This window comes from Puma concolor, chromosome E3, assembly GCF_028749965.1.
Source record: "Puma concolor isolate L17-30 chromosome E3, mPumCon1.1.hap2, whole genome shotgun sequence".
Classification (NCBI taxonomy): Eukaryota; Metazoa; Chordata; class Mammalia; order Carnivora; family Felidae; genus Puma; species Puma concolor.
Genome location: NC_141682.1, coordinates 40703090 through 40714916, shown reverse-complemented (window position 1 = coordinate 40714916; position 11827 = coordinate 40703090). Strand labels below are relative to the sequence as shown.

General features: G+C 48.9%; 1 protein-coding gene and 2 long non-coding RNA genes across 4 annotated transcripts in view; 1 reads left to right on the top strand and 2 right to left on the bottom strand.

Moving 5' to 3' along the window:
- The window catches only part of LOC112853195 (ATP-binding cassette sub-family A member 17-like), a 73200-nt gene that overhangs the window by 1900 nt on the left and 59473 nt on the right, over positions 1-11827 (top strand). The window contains exons 3-7 of the mRNA XM_086691535.1: positions 3242-3369; positions 4425-4587; positions 5968-6227; positions 6892-7008; positions 8334-8451. Coding sequence (XP_086547661.1) covers positions 3242-3369; positions 4425-4587; positions 5968-6227; positions 6892-7008; positions 8334-8451 — 786 coding nt within the window. The remainder of the gene's footprint in view (positions 1-3241; positions 3370-4424; positions 4588-5967; positions 6228-6891; positions 7009-8333; positions 8452-11827) is intronic.
- The window catches only part of LOC147573205 (uncharacterized), a 42759-nt gene that overhangs the window by 2268 nt on the left and 28664 nt on the right, over positions 1-11827 (bottom strand). The window contains exon 2 of one of the 2 annotated variants that reach the window (XR_015245290.1): positions 480-740. This is a non-coding gene — a long non-coding RNA (uncharacterized LOC147573205). Of the gene's footprint in view, positions 1-88; positions 741-11827 lie in introns of those variants that run through there. The other variant, XR_015245289.1, reaches the window with a different exon arrangement.
- LOC147573206 (uncharacterized) lies at positions 5185-8086 on the bottom strand. Its single transcript, XR_015245292.1, has 2 exons — positions 6418-8086; positions 5185-6203 (listed from the first exon to the last, which is right to left on the bottom strand). It is a non-coding gene; the product is annotated as an uncharacterized LOC147573206 (long non-coding RNA).

Sequence of the window (11827 nt, the reverse complement as noted above, 5' to 3'; positions counted from 1 at the left end):
TGGGGGGGCAGGTGGGGGCCGCGGCGGGGCTGGGGTGGGGTGTGGCCGCCGTGAACCAGGCTGAAGGAAGGGGGGGGTCCGAGCTGGAGTGTGTGCAGGAGACTCACACGCCTCCCCCAAGTCTTGGGTTTTCCCTCCATGTGCGCGAGGCCGCCCGTGTGGCAGGGGTTTGAAGAGAAGTTGTCTGGCGCGATCTGTCTTTTCCTCTGGCTGCTCTCCGGGTCTCGCAGGGAGACGGAGATGAACCTGGGGCCTTGGGCTCCTGTCCGTGAGCAGCCCTCCGGATCCCCAAACATTCGGCCTTTGCATCCGGCCTGGATCCCCACCTCACTCCCTGGGACCCCTCGGTCGCCTCCACGGAGAAGAAAGCATTTCTCTTCTGTCTTCCCTTAAGATCCTACCTCGGGCACCGTCTCCCTCCTCGTATGGGGTGTCTCGAGGCGTTAATTCTGTTTCATTACCTCCGACTCACTTCTTACCTCATCGCTGTCGATACTCGGTCCTTGGCGTCGCAGGTTCCAGGGCTTTCCTTCCAGGCTTTCTTCTGCGCGTGCGCGCTGTGCCAGGGACGCTTCCGACCTCCGCCTGCCAGAGTCTCCGGGGCTGAGTCCCGCGGTTCCGGGACCTGCCACTGCTTCCGCCTCCGGCCGCTTGGCCGCCACGCTTCTCTCTGCGCGCTCTGCGTCCCCGGAACAGACGGCCGTCTGCCTTCCGCCCCTCCCTCTCTCCTTATTACATAACTGCACGTGAACTAATATAAGGTTTAGAGTGAAAAGTCAAGTTCTCACCCCAAATGCCACTTCGCAGAATTCTTTGCTAGAAGTTTAGAATGTATTTTTCTGGAATTTAAACGTTAAAAAAAGAAAAACACAAAAAATAAACCTTAAAATTTCAATAAAAGAATAAGAACGATGAACATCAGAATTGTTTGCATTGACATTTTCAAATCACATAATAGGATAAGAAATAAAAATTAGATTTTGCTCTTTGGGGCCATTCCCCTAAGTAAATCCTACACCCTGGAAGGAAGGGCAGTGGTTTGAGGAGCTCTCCAAACCGTGACAGACATCTGTTTTCCCTTTTGACGATCCTCACAGCCTGTTCTTTCCCTGGGGGGCTGGACCCCTCTCCTGCCGTCAGCCCTTGGTGCCTCCTCCTTGGGCTCAGGATGACTCCCGTGGCTACACCACTCTGCACTTCGTGGTCCCCTTGCTACCGTGACTTGTCCAGGGATGACACCTAACTCAGCCAGAGCCAAGGAAACACTGGGATGTTTCCCGGAAATTTCTGGGAAAGAGATTACTGCTATTTGTTTCTGCTAACAGGGCAGACTGGGTTATGTTGGCCTGTTGAAAAACATACGCTGGACAAATATTAAAACTATGTTCTTGAAAGCAATGAAGAACCAAATTGATAGTAAGAAACTATCTAAACAAACAAACAAATCTAGGGTACAAATTTTGTTTCTTCACCCAAGAGGTGATGACTTCACTGTGAACTTTATAACCGCTCATTAGAACGAACGTTTAGGGGTGCCTGGGTGGCGCAGTCGGTTAAGCGTCCGACTTCAGCTCAGGTCACGATCTCGCGGTCCGTGAGTTCGAGCCCCGCGTCAGGCTCTGGGCTGATGGCTCGGAGCCTGGAGCCTGTTTCCGATTCTGTGTCTCCCTCTCTCTCTGCCCCTCCCCCGTTCATGCTCTGTCTCTCTCTGTCCCAAAAATAAATAAACGTTAAAAAAAAAAGAACGAACGTTTGTGTTTTGTACACCTTCCTGTATGTATGCTATTTTCCTCAATTTAGCCAAATGTTTATGTACATGTGTGTGTTTAAAAAGAAACATAAATATGGCTAAGGAAACAAACTATATAGAGGAAAATAGGAAGATTCACTCATAATCCTATTCCCCAGATATGTCACGATGCAGACTTACCCAGCCGATCTGAAAAAAGAAGAGGACCGAACAGAACTAGAAATGAAAATAAAATAACTTTTAGCTGCAGCTAAAAGTAGTGACCTCCCCCCCCCCCACTACCACCGAAGGGGCTGAGGACATCGGGGGAGCGGGAGCAATGCTGAACCAGGAAGCGAAAGGATTTCCATCTCTATCACACAGTTGGAGACTGGATTCAGTCTCAAATCTTGTGGACCAAGTGATTCGTTTTGGCTCCCCCCCCCCCCCCCCGCCAAGAATGGGTTTTGTTCTGATGAAAAGTTAAAGTTCAGTCTCATCGAGGAGCCTTTCGACATGCCACATAACCCCCAGCATCATTGGAGATTTTTATCATGAGTCGGTTCATTTGAAAAAACTCCATAGTCTCAGAGACGTTTGAGGGAATGCTGCCACGCCAAAACAAAACTGGACCCCCATGGCACGGAGATGTGGTCAAAGGAACAGAAGCGGACTTGGAAATTTAGATCAGCGAAATCGCTCCCAGGGAAACGACCGAGTGGACGCGCGTGATGGCTGGGAGACAAGGTCTGGGAGGCGCATGACAATGTCCAGCAACAGGATGAAGAAAAGGGGAAGCGAGAGCGACCGCGTCCCGCCCACCCACGAGGGTTTCTAAAAGGAAGCAACTGGACACACGGAGGGGAGGGGACAGAGCAGTTCACAAAAGGTTCCCGCAAGAGCGGCTGTGTCTGCGAGGTGCGCAGTCTCACCACTTCCTAAGAGGACAGCAGAAAGGGACAACCGTGGACGTGCGCTAGTGACTTCTGCGCGGAGATAAAGGCGCAGAAGCCAATGAGCTCTCAGAGAAGACACCCGGCTGGCGGCGAGGAGGCGGAATGATGCGGTGATGCCTTCCACATTCTGAGCAAGAATTACTTTCGAGGAGGATCCCAGATGACAGCCTCGCCACACGCGAGGGCCGGGGACCGGAGCAATTATTTTTCTCATCAGAACAGCTACGTTTGTCTGTGATTCTGTCTCCCATTTCGGTTGCCGTAGCCACGCAGACGAGCTACGGACAGCTCCCCATCAACATGGCCAAGGGCGAGTTCCACCTCCTGTGGCCCTCAGCGCCAGCCCAGCTGGAGGGCCTGGGACGAGAGATGGCGGGCATTCAGACCCTTGTCACCGCCTCGCGTGGCTCCCGGCCATCGAATGTGCTCATGTGTTCGCAGAATGATGGAGGAAGGTGTGTGTGTGTGTGGGGGTCTTGCAGCCCCTCCGGCACCGGCTCAGGGAGGCGGGGATGGGGGGGCAGCCTGCTCGCTCACGGGACTTTTCTCTCCACAGTCCTAGGCCATTCTTCAGTGCCTTTGTTTGAAAATTACATACTCCAGGATCCCAAAGCCTTCTTCGTGTTGGCTGGAATTGTCTTCGATCACACCTTCAATGACAGCAAGCAACCCCTGCCGCTGAAGGTAAGGGCCATCCGGTCCCGGAACGGCCTCACCATGCTTCCTAGGCTCGCGTGTGGGCCCATTAGGGAGTCTCGCCACCTGGGCTGCCCCCTGTCTCCCTGTGTCTGCTTTGCCACCTGGCTGCCTTTCTTCCGGAGGAGGTGAGAAAATGCTCCCGGTTTCACTGCCTCCAACCTGGCCCCGGGGCACCTCCCAGTGTTCGGGTTCCTCGCAAGAGAGGCCTGCCCAGGGAGACCTCGGGCTGAGAGAAGGGGACCATGAATTCCAGCTGCTGGATGGCAGACTGGATTCCGGCTTGGCGACCACTGGCTCTCTAGCCGTGGGTGGGGCGCCGACATTTCCGGGCCTCAGTTTCCCCACCGGTGTAGTGGGAGTACTAGCAGTTCCTAACTCAGCTGTTGCGGGCATCAAATGAGTTTGTGCCCAGAACCGAGCCGGGGACGGAGGCACTTTCCAGAAGGACTGGTTGTGGTTGTCATCAGACCACCACACTAATGACATGGGCTCTAGTATGGTAGGTCTGTCTGTCTGAGGACAAGGCAGGGGCTCCCATCGGGGGCGGGGAAGCCGCTCGTGTGTAGCTTTGGTGTCGTCCTGTGCCGCCTGACGATTAATGGCTAGAACTTGCATGGGGGTGTTGGCAGCTGGAGACAGACACGTTGATAAACAACCAGCAACGCTTTCCGAGCACTAACAATTGCCAGGCACACCCCAGGGACCATCTGACTTGATCCTACAGTGCCTCTGGGGCAAGTGCTGTTAACCTCATCCGCGTTGTACGGATGAGAAAACCGAGGCAAGAAGGTCAAGTCACCCGCCTGAACCGCCACCGCCATTCGGTGAGAGGTCTGGGGTTTGGGTCCTGGTGGCCCCGCTCCAGTGTCCGCGCTCGGAACCACCTTCCTGAAGGGGGCTCTCCTGGGCAGACCGCTGAGTGCTCCTCGCAGGGGAGGGAGGGATCGGCCTTCCCTCCAATCACAGCTGGTGGCAGACACGGGTCCTGGCTGAGCGTGGGGACCCCGTGACCCAGGTCGTCCTCTCTTTATCCCCTGCAGGTTAAGTACCGCCTGCGCTTCAGCTACACGCAGAGGAACTCCTTAATCGCGCAGCTGACCTCCAAACAAGATTATGTGGACAGCTGGGGCACATCCTTCCTCTACCCTCCCAACCCAAGCCAAGAGCCCCGGGCCTTAGGGCATTCGGACGGCGGACTCCCTGGTGAGGAAGCCCCAACGATTAGGTCTCGCCCACACGCAGGCACGTGCCTCTTGCGCTGTCACTGCCGTCTGAACCCTTGCTAAGCTAGCAGCTCAAAAGAGGCTGAAGGAGTAACGTTTAGAAACATATCACTGAGTAAAACGCTTTCATTCTAGAGGAAGTTAAAGAGCAGTAACGCTGTGACACTGAGCTGTTTGAGGGAGGAGGGGGGGCATTTTACGGGAACAAGGTCTCTTCTTTTTGTCTCCGCACGTACTCACGTTTGCTTATATACCTGATGGTCTTCAGCTCTCTGCAGGCCAGGGGAGAAGGCGTGGGGCAGCTCGGAGGCCTGGCCTCCACGTCACTGTAGACCTGGGGTCTCCCTCTTTGTGCGGGGTTCGGGGAGACCTCCCTGGTAGGGAGCGGACAGCTCTCAGGAAATCGAGCAGACAGCGTGCACCTCCCTGGAGGATGGCCACGCAACTGTCGTGAACTTTGGGCCCGCAAGCCCAGCGAGTGGGAATGTAAACCCGAGGGCTTATCATTCCATGCGATTCTAGAAAGGATGCCAACGGTTCTGCAGAGGAAACGCTCCGATATGCCGTGAAGACTCCGTGATGGTTCCCGGAATTTTATTATCAGCAATTTGTTCCTCCCTTTTTCATGCTGACAGATCCAGGGGTCTGTGTAGGTCAAGGCCATCGGGAGACCGTGGTCACCTCCCCTTTACTGCTGGGTACCCCACGCTGGCTCTGCCCATGTGGAGGGCCGGTAACCCCTGCTGGGAGGTGGGGCCTTTAACTCTTACGAGATCCCCACACCGGGGATCTCTGCCCTCCGACCTATTTTTCCCAAAAGCTGACCTTCGCCCACCGACTACACTGTATGAAAATAAACGTTGCCGGTGGTAAAGTTTGGCTTTGAGGCTTGGCAGCAAAATTCAACGACCATAACCCTCGGACCACAGCAGTGACAGCTCAGACAGAGGTCCCAGTAGGTGAGGGGGCGCGTGTCTCCCAAGTCCTTTGCATTTAACCATTTCGTGTGTCCTGGTGACCGGAAGTGCAGAGCAAGCACCCTCTCCCTGAAGCCCGAGCACTTAGGGGAGAGGATGCGGCCCCACCGTGCAAGAGCGTGGCAATGGACACCCCTTGTTTTGTGGGCTCAGGATGCCTTTGCCCTGTTTTCTGATAAAAGACACCATCACAGCCACAGGGGGCCCCTGGGGACGCTGCTCCTTCTTCCCCGTGGCGGCACGTGGACTCCAGGGAGCCCGGCCCGCTCCCACCCGATCGTCTCCAGGAATCGTTAGCCACGACCCGCCTCACTCAGCGGGTGTTCTGCACCTCCAGTCTTCCGAGTCTCTTACGCTCGGGTGTCCGCTGTCCTCTCACGCAGGATACAGCAACGAAGGCTTCCTGGCCATCCAGCATGCGCTGGACAAGGCCATCATGCACTACCACGCCCACAACGGGACGACCAAGATGTTTGAGGGCCTGAGTGTGCTTGTGAAGAGGTTCCCCCACGGAGCCCACATCCAGGACAGGCTCCTGGTGACCCTTCAGAACGAGTTCCCTCTTCTGCTCATGCTCAGCTTCATCTGCATCGAGCTCATCATCATCAATTCCATTGCCCTGGAGAAGGAGAAAAAACTGAAGGTAACCTCCCCCTCCCCGGCGTGGGGTGCGAGCCTCTCCCGGGGCGGGGACGTGTACAAGCACCGATGAAAAATGACCCGGGTGGGGATGAGGCCGCGGCAGGGACGAGGCTGCATGGGTGTTAGAGGGACCTCCCCCTGAGGGATGGACGGCGGATGTCGGACGGTGGTTCGTCATTTGACCTGCTTACAATGTAGGCGATGCCGTCTGCTGTGACCACGTGAGTCCTTGCTTTTGGACTTGCCCACGGCGGCTGTTCAGAAGATGCCTGCGGACCGACTCCCTGATGAGCGCACAGGAGAGGCTGTCCGCCCAGGATGAGTCGCTCTCTCTGTGGCTGCAGCCGGGAGCCCAACCCAACACAGGCTGCCCCGAGAGTCTCTCTGCCTGCCTGCGCTCTCCCGTTACCTGTCTCCTCACCTTTTGCTCTCGGTAGAGACCCTCTGCCTCCTCACTTTAATTTTCTTCTCCTTCGATTGCTTCTTATGACTGTATATAGAAATCGCCTGCCGGAGGCTCCCCAGACCTTGCGTGGCCTCACCGACCATGCACGGTTTGCTCCGTCTCGTGCACTCAGCACCGTCTGAGCGAGGCCACCTGCGAGGCCGCGGTGGGTGCGTGGCGCTGGCAGTGGTGGGACGCCGGGCTCCTCTGCTTTCTCTAGGAGTACATGTGCATGATGGGAGTGGACAACTGGCAACACTGGGCTGCCTGGTTCATCGTGTCCTTCGTCTCGGCCCTCCTCGCCGTTTCTTTCATGACCGTCCTCTTCTGCACACAGGTGCGTGTCCGGTCCCTCCGCACACGCTAAGCGGAAGGAAGGTGGCTGCGGGCAGGGCGGCGGGGCTGAGACTCGACAGAAGATGAGAGCACATCCAGGGACGCGCACTTGGGGCAACCTCAGGTGGTATTTGCGGAAACTTTGCGGGCATCGGGCACTGAAGCTGCACCATCCGGGAGAGCCTTGACGGCCTTCCGCTCCTGGGGCTACAAGTACTGGACGTGGGTGTGGTTAATTTCGTCAGGGAAGTGGGATTCGTCTCCTAATTAAAGTATTTTATAAACTTAAAAACATTACAACTCCGCAAATAGTTGAAAACAGTTGTTGTAAAAGATGGAGAACGTCCTCTTAGGCCCATCCTACCGTGTTAAATTTTCCTCCGTGCTGCCATCGAGATCTGGTGTTCCAATTTGCTAACTTGCATCTGATGGCTAAATTATAATCCACCATGTGGATAAATGAAGATTTAGCTTCTAAATTACCCAAATTGGGGCACTTTGGATAAAGGTAGTCAAGAAAACCCAGACCACATGGCAAAATACATAAAACAAAGAAAACGGCCAGAAAGCATTAAAAAGAGGAGACGTGAGGTGTCAAAAGAAATACTATAGTTATTATAAGAGCGACAATGACAAATGGGATAAAGTCTCTTATTAAAGCAAAAGAGATTCACATTGGATCAAAAATCGAATTCAGACGTATGCTCTCTTTAAAAAAGATACACGTACACAGCGTAATTTATAAAAGGTAATGGACGCTGGATCAAAGTTATGCCTTAAAAAAAATCAAGATATATTGTTTAATTTAGACTAATCTTGTGGTTTTAAAACAATTTCTGCATTGTTCTGGGGCCCCTGGGTGGCTCAGTTGGTTGAGCGTCTGGCTCTTGATTTTGGCTCAGGTCATGATCCCAGGGTCGTGGGATCGAGTCCTAAGTCAGGTACCATGTGGAGCATGGAGCCTACTTAAGAGTCTCTTTCTCTAATACCTAAGAAAGTGTCTTCCTTAAAGCCTTGGCTTCAATCATAGGATTTTTTTTTCCCCCTCTGTATCCCCTATGTAGTATTAAACCACATCATGTCTGATCCAGAAAAAAAAAAAAAAGAGTCTCTTTCTCTCTCTCTCTCTCCCTCCCCTCCCGCTGCACCTCTCCCCCACTCATGCGCTCTCTAAAATAAAAAATAAAACAAATTCATTTAAATAAATAAATAAATAAATAAATAAATAAATAAATAAATAAAAGTTCTGCATTGTTTTCAGGGTATTTTATGCCTCTCCTCATTCTTTCCACGTAAAAACAATGTGTGTTTGTGACTGCTCCATAGGTGAACAGTGTGGCGGTGTTCAGGAACAGTGACCCTAGCTTGATATTTGTTTTCCTACTGTCTTTTGCCACGGCCACTGTTTTCTTTGCATTCATGATCAGCACATTCTTCCAAAAAGGTGAGTCCTGATAAAATTCTCAGTCGGGGAGTGTGTGTGTGACTTCTTTTTCTGGTAGCATTGCTATTCCAGTTATGTGCATCATTAATTATTATTTCTCCAAAGCCAAGTTTTCACCTCTACGGTTACTTTAGCAGTAGAGCAGTTCCATTCCCCATTGAAGGCTTAGGGAACTGTCTCTATATACGTATATCTTTATGCCTCATTTGGCTTCTAAATGTCATTTCAAATGGAAGCAAATGGTAAGTCCCAATGTGGAAGGAAATGAAGGGTAAGACATCCAGTGCAGACAGGTTTCCAGGTCTTGATTGTGAGTTGGGCACAATGATAGGGTAGCTTATAAGACACCACAGTAAGAGAGGAATTCCTGGGACTTTGGTCCTATCAGAGGGGTGTTACCTCTAAAACTGTTGGTAGAGTCGCTGAACTACTAGAGACAAAAATAACAGGAAATGGAGTCCAAGTCAGAGTGTGGGATAACTGAGTCCTGATTCAAATAGAGCGACGGAGGTAAAAACATGAATGGAGGACGGGTCCAGCAGGTGGTAACAACAACAAAAAGGCTTAAAAGAATTTGGGAAAAAATTAAAATGTGGTATAAAGGAAGCCAGGCAATTTATTGTTTACATTAGTGAATATTTGACATCAGATACCATGTTCTAATATGTGGGCCCTGGAAAATATGGACCCTGCCAAGATGGGGGTGGGTTCTTTGGGAGGCTGACTGGGCTTGGACACTATCTCCTGATTCAAATTCTCTACCTAGTGTCCCACTATCCCTCAATAGCTCAAGGGCAAGCATGGCAGGGGGGATGGTCAAGGAAGAGAGTTACATGGATACCTTAGAGCATAAGTATCAAAAGGATGCTCAAAAGCTAAGGTTAATGTGGTACAGAAGTCTGAAACCCCCAAAATTGAGCTTGCGTTCACACACAAGAAATAAGCACAGGCTGGAAATAAAAGACAAAACCAATGAGGTCAGAAGCACAATAAAGCAGGACCAGAGTAGGAAATAGTCCCAAGTGAAGGCAAATATATACTTACGCAACTCAGAGTCTACGACCAATTGCTTTTTGATGAAGGGGCCGAGACAATTCAACAGGCAAGGAATAAGGAACAGTCTTTTCAGCAAAGGGTGCTGGGATAGCTGGATATCCACGAGCAAAAGATGAAGTTGGACCCTACATCACATCATGCACAAAATCAACTCAATATGGATTGTAACTCCAAATATAAGAGTTAAAATTACAAAAATCCTGAAAAGAAAATACAGGCATAAATCTTTGTGATCTGGGGTTAGGTGGTGATTTCTTAGACATGACAACAAAAGCATAAATCATAAAAAAGCAGATGGATAAATTGGATTTCCTCAATGTCAAAAACTTTGTGCTTCAAAGGATACCATCAAGAAAGTGAAAAGACAACCACAGACTGGGAGAAAACATCTGCAAGTACTATATATCATAAGAGACTTGCATCCAACATAAGTAAATTAAACTAAATTAAACTAAACTACAACTAAAAATAAAAACAAAAATATTCCAAACTCATTCTACAGGCCAGCGTTGCCTTGATACCAAAGCTGGAAAAGACATCAGACCAAAAAAACTACAGACTAAAATTCCTTATGAATACAGAGATGGAAAAATCATCAACAAAACACTAGCAAACTAAATCCAACAGTATATTAGAATGATTACACACTATGCCAAGTGGGGTTTATCCCAAGAATGGAAGAATAATTCAACATATGAAAAATAATGAAAAAGCATGTGACAAAACCCAGTACTTTTCATGATAAAAAAATTTTAACAAACTAAAATTTAAAGGAAGTATCTCAACCAATAGTGAGCATTTACGAAAACCCCACAACTAACATCATATTCAATGGTGAATAATTGAAAATATTCCCCCTAAGATCAGGAACAAGATAAGGATGCCCACTTTCCCCTCTGTTATTCAACACTGTACTGGAAGTTCTAGCCGGAGCAATTAAGAAGAAAAAAGAAACCAAAGACATGTAACTGGAGAGGAAGAAGCAAAACGCTCTCTATTCAAACGTGACATGATCTTATACAGAGAAAATCCTAAAGAATCCACAAAAAGAACTTTGAATCCAGCGAATTTGGATCCAGAAACAAATGAATTCAGCAAATTTGCAAGATACAAGGTCAACACGCAAAAATCAGTTGTGTTTCTATACACGCACAGTAACCATCCCCAAAAGGAAATCAAGAAAACAATTCCACTTAAAATGCCATCCAAAATAAAATACTCAGGAATAATTCTGACCACAGAGATAAGAGACTTGGTAAAAGAAATCAAAGATGACGTATTGGAAAGACATCCCATGTTCATGGATTGGAAGACTTAGTATTGTTAAAACGGCCCTATTCCCCCAGATTGATCTACAGATTCTATTCAGATCCTATTAAAATCCCAGCTTCCTTTTTCTCATAAATGGACAAGATGATCATAAAATTCACATGGAATGGCAATGGGCCTTGAAAAGCCAAAACAATTTCAAAAAAGAATAACAAAGTTAGAGGACTCACACTTCCTGATTTTCAAACTTACTACAAAGCTGTAGGGATCAAAACAGTGTGGTACTGGCATGAACATAGATAGACTGATGGAACAGAATTGAGTGTCTAGAAATAAGCCCATACATCTAATAGGCAATTGATTTTGACAAGGGTGCCATGACCATGTAATGGAAAAAGAACAGTTTCTTTAACAAATGGTGCTGGGACAACCAGATAGGCACTTGGACTCCTACCTCACTTCATTCCTTAGATGGCTGAATACTATTCCATAATATGGACAGACCACATTGGGTTATCTTTTCATCTGTTGATGGAAACTGGGTTGTTTCCACCTTTTGGCTAATGTGAACAATGCTGTTGTGAACATTTGTGCACAAGGGTCTGTTTGAGTTTACTTTCAATTCCTTTGGGCATACACCTAGGAGTGTAGATGCTGGATGATAATTCTATTTAACTTTTTGAGGAAATTTTTGAGGAAGTAGCAAACTGTTTTTTGCAGAAGGTGCAACATTTTACATTTGCACAGCAGTACATAAGGGCTTTTTTTTTTTTTTTTTTTTTTTTTTTTTTTTTGAGAAATACCTGTTCAAGTCTTTTGCCCATTTTTCACTTGCATGGTTTGTTCTGTTGGTGCTGAATTGTATGAGTTACTTATGGACTTTGAATATTAATCTTTCTTCAGATATGATTTGCAAATATCTTCTCCCATTCCATGGGTTGTGTTTTTACTGTCTTGATAGTGTCTTTTGATGCACAAAAATTTTAAATTTTGTTAAAGTATACTTTATCTCTTTTTTCTTTTGTTGCCTATGCTTTTGTCCTTATACTAA